Source organism: Embiotoca jacksoni, unplaced genomic scaffold (genome assembly GCF_022577435.1).
Source record: "Embiotoca jacksoni isolate LCO1_2020_lvr unplaced genomic scaffold, fEmbJac1.0.p SCAF_7, whole genome shotgun sequence".
Taxonomy (NCBI): Eukaryota; Metazoa; Chordata; class Actinopteri; family Embiotocidae; genus Embiotoca; species Embiotoca jacksoni.
This window is the reverse complement of record NW_027185425.1, coordinates 505,999-525,000: the sequence shown is the minus strand read 5'-3', so window position 1 is coordinate 525,000 and position 19,002 is coordinate 505,999. Positions and strand designations below refer to the sequence as shown.

The 19,002-nt window shown below is 44.2% G+C and overlaps 1 protein-coding gene across 8 annotated transcripts in view; it reads right to left on the bottom strand.

The window, feature by feature from the left end:
* The window catches only part of LOC138214256 (sodium/potassium-transporting ATPase subunit alpha-3-like), a 22,702-nt gene extending 3,926 nt beyond the window's left edge, over positions 1-18,776 (bottom strand). Inside the window, exons 1-20 of one of the 8 annotated variants that reach the window (XM_069175685.1) lie at positions 18,552-18,776; positions 18,313-18,440; positions 11,106-11,222; positions 10,448-10,507; positions 9,849-10,052; positions 8,401-8,514; positions 7,350-7,484; positions 6,994-7,111; positions 6,511-6,599; positions 6,086-6,265; positions 4,512-4,710; positions 3,798-4,042; positions 3,449-3,641; positions 3,168-3,343; positions 2,743-2,879; positions 1,899-2,049; positions 1,611-1,779; positions 1,302-1,456; positions 449-572; positions 20-165 (exon numbers count right to left, since the gene is read on the bottom strand). In XM_069175685.1, coding sequence (XP_069031786.1) covers positions 20-165; positions 449-572; positions 1,302-1,456; positions 1,611-1,779; positions 1,899-2,049; positions 2,743-2,879; positions 3,168-3,343; positions 3,449-3,641; positions 3,798-4,042; positions 4,512-4,710; positions 6,086-6,265; positions 6,511-6,599; positions 6,994-7,111; positions 7,350-7,484; positions 8,401-8,514; positions 9,849-10,052; positions 10,448-10,507; positions 11,106-11,222; positions 18,313-18,318 — 2,718 coding nt within the window. In that variant the 5' untranslated portion in view covers positions 18,319-18,440; positions 18,552-18,776. Of the gene's footprint in view, positions 1-19; positions 166-448; positions 573-1,301; positions 1,457-1,610; positions 1,780-1,898; positions 2,050-2,742; positions 2,880-3,167; positions 3,344-3,448; positions 3,642-3,797; positions 4,043-4,511; positions 4,711-5,284; positions 5,609-6,085; positions 6,266-6,510; positions 6,600-6,993; positions 7,112-7,349; positions 7,485-8,400; positions 8,515-9,848; positions 10,053-10,447; positions 10,508-11,105; positions 11,223-16,517; positions 16,613-18,312; positions 18,441-18,551 lie in introns of those variants that run through there. The other 7 variants (XM_069175686.1, XM_069175687.1, XM_069175684.1 and 4 more) reach the window with 7 other exon arrangements.
* Between the last annotated feature and the right edge of the window lie 226 nt (positions 18,777-19,002).

Below are 19,002 nucleotides of genomic sequence, written 5' to 3'. Positions count from 1 at the left end.
AGGAAGGAAACGGTCGTACCCATTGCTGCCCGTAGCTGTCCTCCACGTCGTTGTTGGTGCGGTCGTCCCATTGGAGCCGAATACCAACCAGCGCGGACGGCAGGAAACCGTTTTCAGCCATGACGACAAAATAGGCGAAGAAGCCTCCGACAGCTTGAATCATACCTGCAGAGACACACAGAGACTTTGATCAGTCACTGATCGGGTTCATCTGACAAAGTCAAATCTAAAACACTCAAAATAATCTTTAAGATTCAGAAAAAAGAAAGTAGGGATGTTTTAATTAAATGAGCAGCAGTTGATATGAACTGATATCAATACACACACAAAAAAATAAAGTATTTAATTTGTTGTACTACCTAAAAATGAAAGTCGTATCGATATCATGTCTCACCTTGAACACCGTTTACGGTTCATGTTATAAACTGTAACTATCAGTTGTGCTTACCAATCTGTCCGTAGGAGATACTGATGAGTCTCTCGTTGACCAGTTTGTCCCTCTTTGGGGTTCTGGGTTGACGCTTCATGATGTCGTTCTCTGCTGTTTCATAAGCAAGAGCGATGGCTGGTATCTGTGATTAAATATTATGTTAGCTATCTTCATTTGTAACTTCTTGTATGTGCAGCCAGCCTGGGACATCGTGGAAACATTTATTTCAGAGTTGTTTTTTTTATATCACTGTCACGCTATAAACATGGTTTTCTATCATCTTTGTTTCTCGAATGTTTAATATTGTCATTTGGTTTAAATTCTGTCCATTTATTGACTCTACTACACTACTTCCTGTAGTGGTCCTGCACTGTCCCCCCTAATGTCCTTTTTGCATAAGTACTCTTCAGGCAACGAGCTTGAACTCGACCTCTGCTGCAGGTTTAATTCGTCGTTACATGCAGCTGAAGTGCAGCAGGTGCATGTGGCCGGTCATCAGGGTCAAGAGTGTGGAGCGTAAATGATGCCGGAGGGTGTTTTCATTCTGGCACACATAAATGAACCTGATTTCTGAATTGGTTCGTAAAGAGAAGATGACCACTCTTACCTCAATGTACTGAACACCCGGTTGTTGCTGTTGATGTCTATCAGGCATCGGTCTGCATGTTTTGCCACCTGCTACCAGTCTGACATGGATGTGTACAGTTGACATGTTTGTGTGCATGATGCTCACTGGTTTGCCGCTACAAGCGTGACTGTTCAGAGATCAGGCCTTCAGGCAGTCCATGCGTGAGTCCACCTGAGACCGACTGGACACGAACCCATTACAGCTGTACTCTGCAGTGTGTGTGTGTGTGTCTGTTTTTCTCACCATGTCGGTTCCCAGGTCGATGCAGAGGATGGTGATGGTGCCCAGAGGCAGCGGGATGTTGAACAGGATGAAAAACAGGAAAGGGGTGATCTCTGGGATGTTGCTGGTGAGAGTGTAAGCGATGGACTTCTTCAGGTTGTCGAAGATGAGACGGCCTGGAAGGACAGAGGTGTGAGAACATGAAGGCTCGTCCTTAAGCCTGACGCTAAAAAACATTTTGAACTCTTTCCATTCTTTCTATATTTCACTCTTCACAATTGTATTCTTTCTCCTCTCTACCGCTTTCCCTTCTTTTCTTTTTTTCCTCACCTTCCTCGACTCCGGTGACGATGGATGCAAAGTTGTCGTCCAGCAGGATCATGTCTGCGGCTTGTTTGGATACGTCTGAGCCGGAGATTCCCATGGCAATGCCGATGTCAGCCTTCTTCAGGGCGGGGGAGTCGTTCACACCGTCGCCTGTCACAGCCACGATGGCGCCCTGACAGAGAAAGGAGGCCACGACAGACTCACATCGGGGGCCACAAAATGCTGCAAAGCGCACACTGGCAACACTGGCTGACTTGTGTGCGCCTACAACTGAATGTCCAGTGAACACACCTGTCTCTGGCAGCCTTCTACGATGGTGAGCTTCTGCTGTGGGGAAGTTCTGGCGAAGACGATCTCTGTGTGGTTCCTCAAGAGATCGTCCAGCTGGTCCTCATCGATGTTTTTCAGATCGGTACCGTTGATCACACAGGCCTGGGCATCCCTGCACATCACAGAACAGACCATCAGTCAATTCAGTTCACCTAAGTAGAAGATTACAGCTCTCATATGGAGGCTTTTTACATACTTTTGTGTTGTGCTCCTGATGGCGTACTTGTGTACTAACGTTCACTATTTTGAGTGCGTTCACACTGTCGAGTACAGAAACATGCAGTGCACTACAAGTACCAGGATGATGCACTCGAAACGGTCCCAAAAAAGAAGTGTTAAAACTCTGGAACACTTTTCACCCTAAACGGTCGCCATCTTGGTGCCATAGAGGAAGGGGGCGGGGCCACCGACAGAGGGAATTTTCAAATCAAGGGGTCTGAGGAAGCTGCAGTTGTTCCTGAACGCTGCACAAAAGTGTTTGTTTTCCCCTGCTGCTGCTGGACAGAAGAATCAGTGTGTTTACTGAGTGTGTTCAACAGAAGGTATGAAAACATGTTGATTTCTGGGTAAAATAATTAAAACTGCAGATATTTTGGCAGGAGGTTATTTCCGGTCAGTGTGCGATTTGAAACAACACGTCAGAGCACTATTTTATCAGTGTACTAAAGGGAAGTGTGTCATCTGGAACGGCATTGGAGTTGATCAGCTGTAGCTTTTATGGATGAATAGAAAAAAAATGTCACTGTTGCACCAAAGTAAAAGAGGCCACAAGCATAAATGCTTTCATTTGTGTTTGCGGTCTAACCTGGGGTTGACCTGGCTGACGGGAATGTTCAGACGTGCAGCGATGTCTTCGACTGTCTCGTTACCCTCGGAGATGATACCAACACCCTTGGCAATGGCCTTGGCTGTAATTGCGTGGTCACCAGTCACCATAATGACCTACGAGGAGTTAAGAAAAGTGATGAAAGGGAATGAAAGATGACACGAAGTATCGAAACCGTTGAGAAGGACGAGAAGCAGGAGAGCAATATGAGGAACAGCATTAGTAAGCAGAGACAGAAGATGAATATGAGGAAGGATGAGCGAAATAACACACAATTCATTCAGATCATGTTGGGTGAGATTCTTCCAGTAATGTGCGTGACCATCATCCACAACCTTCGCATTCAGCTGGATGCTTCGTTTCTTTATCTGCTCCTTTAAATGTCAGAACTGAGAGGTGCCCACCTTGATGCCAGCAGAGCGGCATTTGCCCAAAGCGTCGGGCACAGCAGCGCGGGGAGGGTCGATCATGGACATGAGACCCACAAAGCAAAGGTCGTCCGCCTGGAAGTTGATGTCATCCGTGTCGAAGGCAAAACCTTTCGGGTACTTCTCCTCTGACATAAACCTCTGGCAGAATCCTGCAGGAATTTGGGAAAAGAAGAGGAATTGTCAATGAATTTCTAGAATTTTACACGGCATAGTTTGACACAGAACAGTGACGCCTATTTTCTGATGGTTCTCACCCAGTACTCGCTCTCCCATTCCTCCCAGTTCCGCATAGGCGTTCTGGAAAGACTCCTTTATCTCGTCGTTCATGGGCAGCTCCCTGCCTTCCAGCATGATGGTGGAGCAACAGTCGAGGACCCTCTCCGGAGCGCCCTTCATCAACAGCAGGTAGCGGTTGTCGTTTTCATCCTCGTTATTGTGAATTGAGAGCTGATGGTGAGCAGATTTAAGAATTAGTATTGTTCAACATGTGAGTATGCGGTGTGTGTGTGTGTGTGTGTGTGTGTGTATGTTTAAGCCTATTTACTACAAAGCTTCTGGTTTCTGTTCATGTTTACTGAGGTTGTGTAACTTGAGGGCCTTCACCTGATACTTGTTGGTGGAGTTGAACGGGATCTCGGCCACTTTCTTGCTCTTCTCCCTCATGGCCTTGACGGAGCCGCAGCACAGCTCGATACATTTCAGCAGAGCAGACTCGGAGGCATCGCCGGCCACCTCACGCTTGAGGATGGGAACAGAGTCCTGACCGGCCTTGAACACAGCGCGGTTGCACAGAGCAGCAACGCGGGCCAAAGACAACCATGTTGATGAGGTCTTGTCGAAGGAGGAGCCTAAAAAGGTAAAAAAGAAACATTTGTGACTGTTGTCACCGGAGGACAGTGAATATCCCCGTTCCATCTCAGCTCCACTCAGGCATCCAGCTGTTCCACAAACTACCAGCATGCAGGCGAGGTTTAAAATGAAATCTTAACATTTCCTCTTCTGCTTTTCTCCAGTCTTTTGTTTCAAATCAGTTGTGTGGCGTCTAACTGAATATTACTGAAGGTAGTCTGGCGTTTGTTTAGAGAGATGTAACAGGCAGCTTGTCAGAAGCTTGATTTGATTGCCGGTTAGAGCTCAAAGCACAACAGACCAACTAATAAGTATATTTTACAAGGAGTACCGGCTCATTTGGGATGCTGGCCTGTAATAAATACATAAATCGAGAAACTGAAGTCAGTAATATTCTTATTATTTTGCATGAAGACACAGATTTAACACCGGTTGCATAAAAGCAGGCGAGAGAGAGGAGAAGCTCACCAGTCTGGTCCTCGGTGGTGTCGGATTCATGGATCTGATTGTCGAACCACATGTGGGCCACCGTCATCCTGTTCTGGGTCAGCGTGCCCGTCTTGTCGGAGCAGATAGTTGAGGTGGAGCCCAGAGTTTCCACGGCCTCCAAGTTCTTCACCAGGCAGTTCTTACGGGCCATTCGCTTGGCAGTCAGAGTCAGACACACCTGGAAGAGAAGAAGTGAAGCGAGAGAAGCAGAGGAAGAAGTAGGAGCGGCAGAGGAGAGGAAGGAGAGAAGGACGAATGGAGGAAGGAAGTTGTTGATGATCGGATAAGACAGACAGACACAAACACATCAAAGGGAGAGAAAGAAAGAAAATAAGTCAGTATCCATATGATAGACCTAAATTGCAGATGAGCATCTCCAGGCACTAAACTAACTTCTGCCAAAGAGCAGTAACATCAGTAGCATACTTACCTGAAACATGCACCCCCCCCCCCCCCCCCCACACACACACACACAACAACCAAACTACCCAAAACACCTGCAGATGCTCATCCTGCTCACTAAATGTTACTCTATGTAGCAAAATGCACTGGAAGCTCCTTTGAGAAACAACAACACAGCCCAACAAGCAAAGCAGAGAGAATATGACCGAGTGAAGCGGTGCAGCAGAGCAGCGGTGCATTATGTTATCATGCAGCAAGACCGGCAGGCCAAACAGCACCAGCCAAGGCCAAGCAGAGGAGACCGAATTCAGTTCGTCAGACCTATTTAATCATTGGCCTAATAGCATTACATTAGCTAGCCGTTGTCATTGCAGACAGCACCGCGACTGGCCTGGAAAAGAGAGAGAGAGACATACGAAGAGGAAGTTGGAGAGAGAAACACAAACACATACGGGGCTGCCTAGGGAGAGAGATGGAGAGAGAGACACACAGAGGCGTCACCACGGAAACAACATACTGACAAGGGGAGTGTTAACGCACAACAACAATACAGAGATACACACAGTAATGCACGCAAACACAGCAACATCAAACCACACAGAGAACACACAGGCACGGAAAACAAGCCGGGACGAATCGAACCGCACACGACGACACAACACCGGTCAAACTCCCTGCACAAAACACAAAATAACATTTGTTTACACAACAACAGAGAGCACATGGTCAGACATGGGTAACTGCACACATCTGATAGGTGACATTTAATGGTAACAAAATCTTAACTCTAATCTGTTGTGCAAAACAATCCCCTAAATCACTAAATCTACAATAGAGTGGCTTTTTATGGACTAAAAGGAACTATAAATACTACTTTTAAAAGCGGTGACATTTCATCACAGAACAGTTTCAGTCAAAAAGAAAGTCATTCTTTATCTTTGATTTCATGTAGCTTTGATATGTATATGAAGCCACTGTTTGACCCAAGTCTGCCCAAATCACTGACAACTCCGGAGTGAAGAAAAACACAAACAGACTATTGAACAAGTTTGATCTGCCAGATGAAGGCGTCCTACAACTGCCCTTAAAATACACCACACACACTTAAACATCTCAGACACTCTCGGTTTCCAATCTCTCGGCCAACTCACAGTGACTGTGGCCAGCAGTCCCTCGGGCACATTGGCCACAATGATACCGATGAGGAAGATGACACCCTCCAGCCAGGTGTAACCCAGGACGATTGAGAGGATGAAGAAGGTCAGGCCGAGGAAGACAGCCACACCCGTGATAACTTGGATGAAGTAATCGATCTCCCTGGCGATGGGTGTCTGAGGAGCGGAAAAAAAGATGTTTGATTGATTGAGAGACTTGAAGCTTTCAGGGTCATTCAACCCTTTGATAGCTGAACTTGTATTCAAATAGAGAACTTCTGAAGTAAGTAATCCGAAATCATCCATAGAAAACCCATAAAACGTGCAAAAAGCCCAACAGGCACATATTTGATTATTATAACAACAGGTGCCACAGCTTCATGTTTAGCTATGTGTAGTCACGGGGGCAGAGAATGTATCACCTTGCCACTCTCCAGGCCCGAGGTGAGGGTGGCGATGCGGCCCATCATCGTTTGGTCACCGATGCCCACAACAATACCACGTGCAGTTCCTGGTGAAAAGGAGGCAGAGGTTCTATAAATGATAGACTTCTGTATCGGAAAGAGAAAATCACAAATGGATACATCGAGAAGAGAATATGTGCTCGATGAATGGACAGACTTGACTTGATGCTTGGAAGCATACTGCAGGTTGTGATGTAACAGTGTGTCCACAAGAGGGCGCCATGCATTATTACTTTTTCTATTATAGCACTGAGCAGCAGGTCCTCCCTGCACTGAACTGGCTCCTCCAGAAACAAACTGGTCCAAGGATCACATTTCTAGTCAACGGGCTGCTATAATGACGGGCGATGTCACTCCTTCGTCGAACCACATGTAAAGTACTGAAACGCCGTTACAGTGAATATTATGTCGTGTATGATGCGATGATGGTGGTAAACGTACCCTCGACACAGTTAGTGGAGAAGAAGGCAATGTTTTGGGTTTCCAGGGGGTTGTCATGGGTACAGTTGGCTGACCTGAGCTGGGGGTCTGCTTCACCGGTCAGGGAGGAGTTGTCCACCTGGACAGAGCAGAGACACAGACGAGGAAGACGAGGAAAACGGGGAAGACGAGGAAGACGAGGGAGTGAGTAACTGGTTGAGTGGATTCATGTTGGACAGAACAAAGCCAGTTAGAGACAAACACTTACAGCTTTATTAACTTTACGCTCTTGAGACACTTAACTCAAAGGCAGCGTTATGGAAAGTGTTGTTCGGTCCTCGGGTCGGTGTAATTACAGGAGTGTATCTGCGCCTCACCTTGCAGCCATGGGAGGAGATGATGCGGAGGTCAGCGGGGATGCTGTCTCCTCCTTTCACCTCCATCAGGTCTCCTATAACCACCTGCTCGGCATCGATCTGCATCTTCTCTCCCTCACGGATCACCAAGGCTTGCTGGGAACAGAAAGAGTGAGAACAAACAGATTAAAGCACAGTCAGCTGTTACAAAGTTGAAGCTTAGTAATGTCAAAAATAACACAAAATCTCTGTGAAAATGCTATTTCGAGAAAGGTTAAGGAGAAGGTGGGACAACAGTGTAACATTGAAGCAATTGAAAGGTACATGACAGATCGACAAAAAATAATAATAGTGAAAGCTGTGGCAGCTTCATAGAAATAGTTTTCCACTTACTAAACTCCCGCAGAGCTTAAGAACCCCAAATAACCTACTCATTAGGATCCACTGACTTGTAAACATCATCCTTTAGTCTCTGAATCACAGCAGTTTAATCCCTCAAGCTATTGCTGGATAAATTATTTTCTTATAACCTCATCAGTCAAGTAAATTCAGTTTCAGTGTTTCCCTGAGCCAGACAGCCTCGGCGGGGCGCGATGGGTTGTGACAGAAAAATGCACGAGCGACTCTCACACCGAAAGAAACCGGTGCACAGGAAGTAAGTAAGTAAGTAAGTGGTTACTGGACGTAACTGCAGTTCTGAGTACGTTCGTATTTTGTTTCCTTCAGACAACGGTAGGGGAAACACTGAGATTAGTAATTACAATTATAGCTGTTAATAAATCCAGTCCAAACATGATCATTTACAATAGATTATATAAAGACAAACACTCAGAAAGTTGGAAAGCTGTTATTGAAATACTGTCGAAAAAGAATAATCTCTTCAAGTATTCCACTATTGCCTTTGCATACATGCTAAAATGTTATTGTAAAACACACCCAGAAGTTAAAACATACAAAGATTCAACCAGTAATTTTGAGTAAAAAACCTGAAAGAAATCTGGTAATGTTGGCAGCAACTGCCTCAAAAGTATCTCCACATCCTCCTGCTGTTGATTTGTTGAGTGTCTGATACCTGAGGGACCATGTTCTTGAAGGACTCCATGATCTTGGAGCTCTTAGCTTCCTGGAAATAGGAGAAGCAGCCGGTGATGATGACGACAGTTGACAGCACGACACCCAGGTACAGCTGCAGGGGCAGAGACACAAAGAGGAGCAAGAAAGAATTATAATAATTCATATTTTAATGCAGAAATTAATCAAGTGACTTCATCTTTGTCTAAAATGTATCACGTGAGAGGAAAGGAAGAGAAAAACAATCGGCGAGTGGAGAGAGACAAAACATCAAGTTGAAAACTCCTGACATCAAATTCTGGACTTCAGAGGAGAGTACGAGGTGAAGAAGATTTTTCAGGAAACTGAGGCTTCTGTAAAGCTTGAATTCTAGAAATAACACAAACCATCTTTCAGCCTTTCGTTTCAGTAGCTGACAGCTACGAGGTTTGATGTAAACCCAGTGACCTGGACGCTGTCCATCTGTTTGCCGTCTCCTCTGCCAGCTGTTTTATGACGACTCCAGTTTGTCTGTCGTCTCATGTTTTGTCACCATTTGAGGGTCGAAATCTGCTCTTTTAAATAATCTTCCCACAAAGCGCTCCCATCCACAGCATCAGACACAACTGTAGCGGGTCATCGGTGTGTGATACAGAGTGTGTATTACAGTCTTGGTCGGTCATACTGACTCAACACTGTTGCTGTCCCCCCGCCCGTCCCCCGAATCCTCCCTGTGGTCTGAGCCGAGGATTTTGTCCTTCCATGCTGTGCGTCAGAGCCGCTCAGCCTCAGTCCTCGGCTCCACTCTGCGCTCTGACCCGGCATGAAACCGTGCTGACCCATGAACACCCTTCGCTTATCCTCCCATTACCAGCGCCAGGAGTCACACCTCCCCGTGGCGAGCCCCAAAATGGATGCTAACAGGACGGCGTCTGTCACTCTCGAGATGGCTCGGTGGCATGATGTGGACAAACAGCTGACACAACCTTTATCGCTGACACGGCCTCTTCCCTAAGGACTCGTGACTCAGCAAATTGCTCTGTAAAGTGATGCGCTACAGGACGGGGAAAGCACACGCGAGCTGCAACTCAGCCGACCCTCGCTACAGACCCTCTCTGATGTTTGGATATTCAGTTTGGAGTTTTAGCCTTTGATTGTGATGACAAGAGATTTGGGGATTTAATCAACCCACCGATCTACAAAGATGGATATAAAATGTTTCTTTATTACTGTGCACACAATACTTATACAGTGTTAGCTGACTCTGTATTCAGAAGGATCATAGCTGTGAAACTTAAAAATAAATGTCACTCAAGTTTTTCTACCAGTTTATATAAAGCTGACCCTTTATTAACTATTGGATATCTTCCTCTCTCAAATTGGCCAGCAAATTAGCTTCCTGGCTCTGTTCCATCCATCTGATTTATGTAACCTGCTGGAAGGCTATGGACTTTGCAACCCTCCACCTACGTTATCCTTGGGGGGCACGTCGTCCGTGGCGACCTGGATGACGTAGGCCAAGAAGCAGAGGATGGCACCGACCCAAAGCAGGATGGAGAAGCCACCGAACAGCTGACGACAGAACTTGAGCCACTCTGGGGTGGAAGGGGGCGGACTCAAGGCATTGGGGCCATCCCTGGCCAGGTACTCTGCTGCCTTGTCATTGGTCAGACCCTAGAAGTGGCAGAGGAGGGGTGGAGAGAGGAAAGAGGGAAGATGGATTATTAAATGAGAGCTAGATGAAGATGGGGAAGAGGATGGTGGAAAAGGTGGAGTTATAAAAAGAAAACAAGTAGCAAAAGAAGCAGGGAAGGAAGGAATGAGTGTGAATGGAGGAGAATTAGGACAGAGGAAGAAAAAAAGAACAGAGGAGAAAAGAGAACGTTTTGTGAATGGGACCAACTAATGTAAAATAGACCCAAGCAATCTGAACACATTTTATAAGAGATGCACTCACTGTGATAACATTGATACTGAATAATTATTGACAGTGTTAAATCAAGGCAGAAACAGAAATATTAAGTTGTAAGTAGAAAGGTATCACTAGTGATTTGAAGTGAACAACTTACCTGGACGGTGTCGGTCTTGAATTTCTGGCAAACCTCCTCAATAGACATTTTGTGTTCCGTCTACAAAGGATCAAAATTGATAATTAATTTAAACAGCATAATTATTAATTATTGTGTCAATTCAAAACCTCTGTCTATTTAATACATTTTCCTCAAAGAATTTCAAGTATCTTTGAAGCCTGATAACATTTTTGAAGTGGTTTTGTTTATCTGAAGCATCTCGTATTGTTTCATATCAAAGGGACAGCCTGTGGGTTTGGCTTCCTGCCCCGTGCAGGAGCCAATCTTTTCACAACAGGATTATATTGCTCCGACATATTACCTCAAACCACACAGTACCATTACTGTACACCAGCTGCTACCAATACCACGTCACTGTTATGTCCTTTTCAAACAGGGAGATTACATTATGGTTGGATGGTAGCTCTTTGGATGCTGGACTGAGGCCAGGATCTACAAACTACTCACTACTGAGCAGGACTTTTGTTTATTCCGTCAATGATATGCTTTTTGTGGATTTGTAAACTGCCAACCTAAAACGCTGAGTAGGTGAAAACAAACGTATTTCTGAAAGAGGTGTGGTGTTACTATCAGCATCTGGGGCAGGGTTGCAGGAAATAGCAGTGAGGTCACAGGAAGTAGGAAGCAGTGTACGTACTATGGGAATTTCCTTCTTCAGGTCATCCATATTGCTGCTTCTCCTCTTCTTCTTGAGCAACTCCTTCTCATTCTTGTTCTGCGTGGTGGCCGCGCGGTAGCTGTCCGACCGTCCGTACTGGAACACACAAACACAACATCACTTACTTTGGTCCTGACATGTGACTTATACAATAGATTAAAAAAAATACATTTCATTTCAACACAATGTACTTAACACCAACACAATCCAAATCACAACACTAACAGAACCACTACCTGAGAGAAAAGGCAAGAAAGTCTCAGCAAAGACAGACAAAAACATTTGGTCAACACAAAGGATCCTGGGAAAATGCATGGATGCCGGAATACTATTTTTCTTCCATATAAAGACCCAGACAAAACATTCAGATTGAGATCCAAACACAGATATAATCCCCTGTTATGAGAAAGGGAACTTGACGCTTCCTGATTAGATCTGGCATCATTAGAGCACAAGTCTGTCTCAAGAGCTCCACTTTAACTGCAATTTACACCAGCGCTGTTTAGGCTTCTGTCGTTCAGACCGTCTCCGTGTCTGAGAGGACGATGGAGGGAAACTGAAAGGCCAGAAGGTGGAACGACAGAGAGACGACCGATCGGGGCCCAGGAGGGAAGAAAAAACTCTCTAACTGTGACGTGCATCTTGGGATATTCAGAACCGCTACTGCCCTCCATTAGCTGGTCTGGATATAAGTTTGAGTGTGTGTGTGTGTGTGTGTAAATGGTTCGTGTGTCAGCTTGATGATTAATGGAGGTCTGGAAAAACCTGCAGCTTTATTTTCTTTGAATATTTTCTAAGTCATGTATTTTCCAAGGACATTTCAGTAAATAACTATTTATTTAAAGGCAGAGATAAATCCTTCAGTATCTTCCTGCTGACCAGATAAAGAGGTGATAAATAATGTTTAAAAGGAGTTAACCCTAAAATAATTGAATTGTTTTTACTCTGCAGTTGTTTTAAAGTTGCAAAGAAAATCATTTTGTGGGGAAAACACTGAATACTTCCAATAGTTAGTAGATCAATAGGCAAAAAAATGAAATGAAATATCATTAATTAGTCTTTTGGAAACATCAGTAAAAAACCTTTAACAAACTGAGCCTTTGGAGTGCTGAGATATAACAGCAGCAAAAAACACAACTTAGCATTAAAAAAAGCAAGGTTTGATTTCAAAAGAAGAAAATTGGCTGAATTACATCAATTTCTACAGACTTCCTAAATGGTCTCTGCGTCAGTGTTGTAAGGATGCAGTTATTTTTTTCTAGCAGCAACATCATCCAAAAACATGCCACGCTTTGTGTGTGTTGCTCATACGCTCCTGCGGTGTTTGTACCTTTTTAGATCAGAACAAATTTACCCAGCATGCACCAGGCAGAATGAACAACCAGAGGGTTTCTAGAACAGAAGTAATGTCAGCCAGCTGCTCAGCTCACCACTGCGTCTCCCAGAGACACAGGAAAAGGGTCCAATTAAAATTAGGACCAGAGCGCTCGTATCTGACGTACAATCTCATGAATGTAGAAGCTTTTTAATTTTTTTTTTTAACACTTAGTGCATAATTATTAGGCAAGTTGTATTTTTGAGGATTCATTTTATTATTGAACAACTACAGTGCTCTCTGTCAATCCAAAATGTTAAGAAGCCTCAAACCTGAATATTTAAGAAAGTAAAAGTGAGCTTCTTTTTTTTTTTTAGGAGAATATCTGTGTGCAGAATTATTATGCAACTAAATGAAAAACTACAATTTTCCCATCTCACTTGTTTATTTTCATCTAGCAATTTCAAGAGTGCTGCATCCCTATGAAATACTTTTTAAGATTTTTGACTTTTCAGAGTCAGTTAAATCTCTTTTTTGGCCCATTTTGCCTGAAGAAAAGAAGCTGCCTAATAATTATGCACACCTTGATGTAAGGTGTTGATCTCCTTAGGCCACACTCTAAGAAACTTTGGGTCTAAACTCAGCTGATATGTCCTGGAACTACTAATACTAATGCGAGATCATATGCTGTGAAAAAAAAACAACAACATATTATAAATCAGACTGTGTTCAACCTCACACAATGAGAGGGGAGAACAGATTTATTTTGGGAAAGCTCTCATGTGATTAGTCTGGGCTGAGAGGTTTCACACTGATTTGACAGTTGTTTTATGCTGTTTAGCATCTGTTATTTTTTTGTTGTTCTTCAACAGACGCACTTATTTAAAATGTATCTAAGTGTTGAAATGAACTTTATCTATATACAGTATGTAGTACAGCAGAAATGCACTAATGTTTTATTCATATCAAATATCTGGCCAGCTATGTTGTATTATCTTTTTGCTATTTATTTCATTTATTGTTCAGCAGGTTTTATTTTTCTAAATAGATGCTCCATTTAATGCTTATTTGGCAAGCGTTCCTCATCCTTTGCCTAAAATAGCTTTTGACATTCAGAATTACATCAGCTCATGTGCTAGAGAAATATTTGAAGGTGCCACGATTGTCTAAAAGCTGTTTTGCACAACAGTTGATTCTTCAGTAAGTGTTTGGGTCTGAGAATGCTCACAGTAATTCATGACCAACACTAGTGATACTGACTACTACAGCTAAAGGCTCTGCTCTGCTCTACGTTGCAGTCACTCTGTGTTTGGTTGCCTGTTGGCTGAAATCTTGCCCTCTTGTCCCTCAGCATGTCTTTGGTCCCCCCATACGACTATTTGTGGAGATACAAAATTCAGTGTTTCACTGGCTGCAGATTGTTACATCATCGAAATTAAAGAACAAATAAATAAATCCTTATTGGTATTTAAAGTGTACACATTGTCTGTAAACAATGTGTGTTTATACAATATCCCTCTGTGCATTTTTGCTCGAGTTATTCATCTTTTATTCCATCTGTGCGGACGTGATTATTTTTATGCTGGGCTGCAAATGTGAGCATGTTGTTTCATTCTTGTTTTTTTCTGTGTTCACGTGAATTTACACGCACTGTGTGTTTATGCGTGTATACTGTGTGTGTGTGTGTGTGTGTGTGTGTGTGTGTATATTTTGTTGCCATCTGTCAGGAGGTGCAGTGTTTCCCCCGGACAGTCGCATCCAGCAGGCCATCAGATTACAGCTGTTTACTACACCGACAGATTAACCCACTGAACAACAATAATCTCTCTCTCGTTCTCTTTCTCTCTCTACGATCTTTACAACCGCAGCCTCTCATTCATCTGCACTCATTCACTTCTTCACAATGCTGAAACATCTTCTGCGTTGCGTGTTTGTAAACTAACACAGACTGAACCAGGAAAATGACGTCTTTCCACTTCCAATAGGACACATTCATGTTCTTTCTTCTCTTCCGCACCTTCCTTACTTTCTAATCTGTGTCCGTACTATAAATCATATATGACACTATTTAATCAAATATCAACATTGTTTGTTAAATAACTTTTAGTTCCAAAAAAACATAAATAAAAGAATAATCACCGATGCCTTTTTGTATCCTTGGATGTAAATATTCAACCCTGAGGAAAATCCTCCAGAGATTCTGGGACATAACTAATATGAATGAGGACCACACACAGTGTGACGAAGCAGACAAAAAAAAAGATGAATTTACACTTCACTTAGTTTGTGCCTCAATCCAAACAAATTCCTCTGGTGTCTAAATTCAACTAAACACATGAGGATGCTCAGCTGTGAACTGTTCTGTGATGAAAAGCAGATAATAAAACTGTCCAGTGTCCCGTGACTTCAATTTGAAAGATGATGTGAATAAATATCTAACATTGATCCCGGAAAACAGATCCTAATCATTGCTCCCAGACATACAACCATGTCTATACAGCACAACTCTATCTGTCTGTCTCAGACAGTTAACTCGGTCTGACATTCACTCCATGACAAGAACTATTCTGAAACCCTGCAGATGTGCGCTGCTCCCTGCTGCTCTGACACGAGTCCTCACACACATCCACCTTCAGATATAAAGAGTCAAAGAAGCCTGATATATCTGAATTACACACCGGCAAATACAGCAGACATCCAATTGTTACCATTGTATTTAGATGTATTTGGTTGTCTTATGACTGGCATCAAGTCAAGACAGAATTTTTTGTTTTTTTTGTCAGTCAGCTGCGTTAATCAATGAATCGAGAAAGTGACTAAAACTTCAGGATACGACGACATCCTTGAGAAAATCTGTCACGTCACATGTTGGTATATTGTAACATAGAACTGATTTATTCAACTTCTCACACACTGAATTTTATCAATGAATACATAGTTTATGCATCTCACTGGTTCATTCTTTTCAATGCCACTCAATATGAAACGGAACGAATCGAATGCATTTGAACCTGAATCTCTATTCAGTGTAGTTACAGGCTGTAAAACCTGAGGAGGTCTGAGCAGCAGATGTTCTCTGTTGATGTGCAGGACAGATTGACGTGCTGAACATCTGTAGTCTGCTCTCTCTGCCGGACTCTACCGAGCCGGGCCTGTGGTACCGGGCACCACAGGTCCGAGGAAGACTGGATCAGATGTTTTTTAATCTGCTGAAATCAATGGTTAAATCTCAGACATCAGACGGGGACATTTTATCACTATATCCCAGTTTGATTGACACATGAAGGGCTTCAAAAACAGCAACAATAAATTAAAAGGTAAAGCCCAGGAAAGAGATCAATATTGTAAGGATGCCGCAAATCCAAGTGAGCGATCTGGTGATCGTATAAACTACCACTGGGCCGTCCCAAATTTTAATATAATTCCGAATGCCATTACAAATTTGACATGAAAGCACTGCTGCCAATTGTATGTTTATTCACAAACATTTGGAGCTCACTCAGAGTTGACTGCTCATGTAAATTCTGTCAGGAGCCTCCATACTATCAGACCATAATATCCAGCAGCTGGCTCTGAATCCCATCGTATTTAGCCGTGTTCAGCATGTGGCATTTAACCTACTGTATATTTCAGCTAAATCTGAGGATGTTTCAGTGACCAAAATGTCACGTGAGCTCTGATCTTTGAATGGAGGATATTGCTGCTGTATTTCATCCAGTGGAGGTCAGTTAGCTCTGGTAGGGCCACAGTAGATCATCATAACCACACACACGCAAAGAAATGGATAATCACACAGATCAGTGGACTGGCCGACCGAGAATATACTGATGGACTGCATGCCACACACACACACACACAATACTCATCCTCCACAGTGATTGGCTGTCTTCCTGAGGCTTCTGTACCAAGTGCATTATGGGATATCAGCAGATGCATTCATCCTTGAATATCTCTTTCATTTTTCTCCTCAAGCTCCAACAACCGCTCCCTCCTTTGTTTCACCATTGAACGACAGCAGCGTCTCTTCCTCCACTCCTCCATCTTTTCCACGATTCCCCCTTCTCAAGGTGACTCACCACAGACGGCATCTCTTTCTATCTCCGTCTCCCTCAGTCTCAGTGTCTTGGCCACTCTTCCTCTAAACAGGACCTCCCTGCGAGGCCCAGAGCGGCTGACCTTCGCTCCATCTGTGCTCTCCATCCCTTCACCCACCAACCCGATCGTTGCCTCTTGCAGCAGCCGTCCCTCTCAATTGATTGGCCCGGGTCAAATGGCTCTCGCTGCCTGTTTCAGCTGAACCTCCCTGTGCCCCCCCCCCCCCCCCCCTCATAGTCCATTTCACCCAAATCTCCTCTCACTCTATAACTGCGCTCCCCCCGTGTGTTTGTGCATGGGGGGAGTTTCCACCTCCCTCCACACACAGACACACCCTCCTCCTCCTCCTCCTCGACGCAGTAGTCAGATTTGTGTGCCGCTTCCCCCTCTGGCGATATCGCGGACAGCTTTACAGACCGTGACAGAGCGGCACCGTTTCCACAACTCGGCCTGAGTGCACCCTCATCCCACCCCCCACCCCCCACGCCCGGATGTGGTGGAGAGAAGTAACCACTGGCCATCATACTTCATTAGGAGGGATGGACCATGACACTTGACACTGAAGAAATGAGGCTATAATTTCCTGCAGCACATCATGTTAGCCTTGTTTTATAGGCTCCACACTCCACAACAAAAAAATGATAATGTATTGGAAATACTCTGAAAAATAAGACATGCTGCAGGAGAATAGGAACATTTCATGAAGCAATACAAGGTTGTAATACCACCTCACTGAGTTTGGACACTAGATAATGCCTCATAATAACTCTACAGGGATACAACAGTCATTTTTCAGCAGGAATGACATCATGGAGTTTAAATTTAGTGGCTAGAACAGGATGTCCTTCACCACCTGATGGAGTATCGAGGTTCTGTGAGACTCCTCTGGTAAAACGAGATGGTGGAGGTGTCGGCTGTGTCTACCCTCGTGGAGAGCACCTTCCTTTGGGAAACTTATCAATCGACATTTTTAGGGTCTGTAGAGGAGGGGTGGTGGGAGAAGGAGGGTGGGGGGGAGGGTGGTGTTTGAGGAACGATTTCGATGCACTCGTCTGTGCCCGTTTGGAACCCAGACCACAGCTGCTTCTACATTTCCACTAAGCCCGGCGTCGTCAATGACAACGACACGATGCACCGTAATGTTTGAATGAAAATGCACCAACTGACGGGCGGGAATATTATAGAAACGAAAATGAATCGGGATTTCTCACGTGGAAAACGGTTATTTAATTAAAACAGCTTCATCGTCGGTGTTCGCTCGGAGTGACAGTAACGAGAAGATCGTTACTGGGACGCGTTACCACCCAGGAGAGTCTGGACTCCCCCTCCTCCCCCCCCTCCTCCCCCCTCCAAAGTTACCAAGGCAACAGGCGTCTCCTCTACGACCGTTAACCCTCGTCAACCATTGTTTCGGTGTCGATATAAGACGTTGACAGCAGCAGGCACCTGATACGATAACTGTCCGAGAGCAACGAGAGCCGTTTGAGTCCAAACACACGCAGCAGGGCAGTTGAAAGAGTTTACCGCTTAAAAGCAGTTAACAGCTGCAGGTATTTCAGACTAACCGTGAATATCCCACCGTGTTTCACGTCATTATAACATCACGCCATTATAACATATCACGCCTGAGCCTTCTTCCCTCTGCCGTTATCAAAAAAAACAGACCGTGTTGTTAAACGTAGAAACGACTTTTTTTTTTTAAAAAAGAAGAAATTTCGCAACGTCCAAACTAAGACATTCACAGGAAAAAAAATAAAAATAAAAAGCATTTCTTACCCCCATTTCGGCGGAGTAAATCGGGTCTCCTCAAGACGATGAACCGCTTTTCAGGCTTGATTTAAAGGCGAGGAGACGAGGCAGAAAACGGCTGGCGAGAAAAGACGCCCCCCTTCAGTTGATAGCTGCTGGAACAACACAAATAAATCAAGTAATTAAGCGAACAGAATATCCTAAAAAAATAAAAAAAAATATCATTTTCAAGAGGAACCGGACAAGACAAACGGTTCAACAAACACCTCGGCAAAACTTCACCCCCGTTCAGATGAAAACGTTAAAACGATACGCAGCCGTTGTGAGACTTCCATCAACCGTCCCCGTCAGGCGCAAATGATGCCGGTGGGAAAGTAGAAGCCGCGCGGCGGGCTGGTTCTCCGGATGCCGTATCCCTCCGCGGCTGCGCGAAGGTCTGCCGCGGCGCTCGGGGTTCCCTGCTTATCACTCCGCGAATGAAACGAGCACCAAATAAACCCTTAAAAGAACGGGGGTCGCACGTTGGGTTTCACTTGACAAAGAGGTTGAACTTAATAATGTCACTATCATTTTTTTCATAATTTTTAATAGAAGAGAGAACAAACAAAGGATAAATACTGTTGTATTAGTGTAATACTGGGTTGGATCCCTGATTTAGAAATCTTACAGGGAACTATATTGAAGTATATAGTTCAATGCATGTATGCATGTACAGGC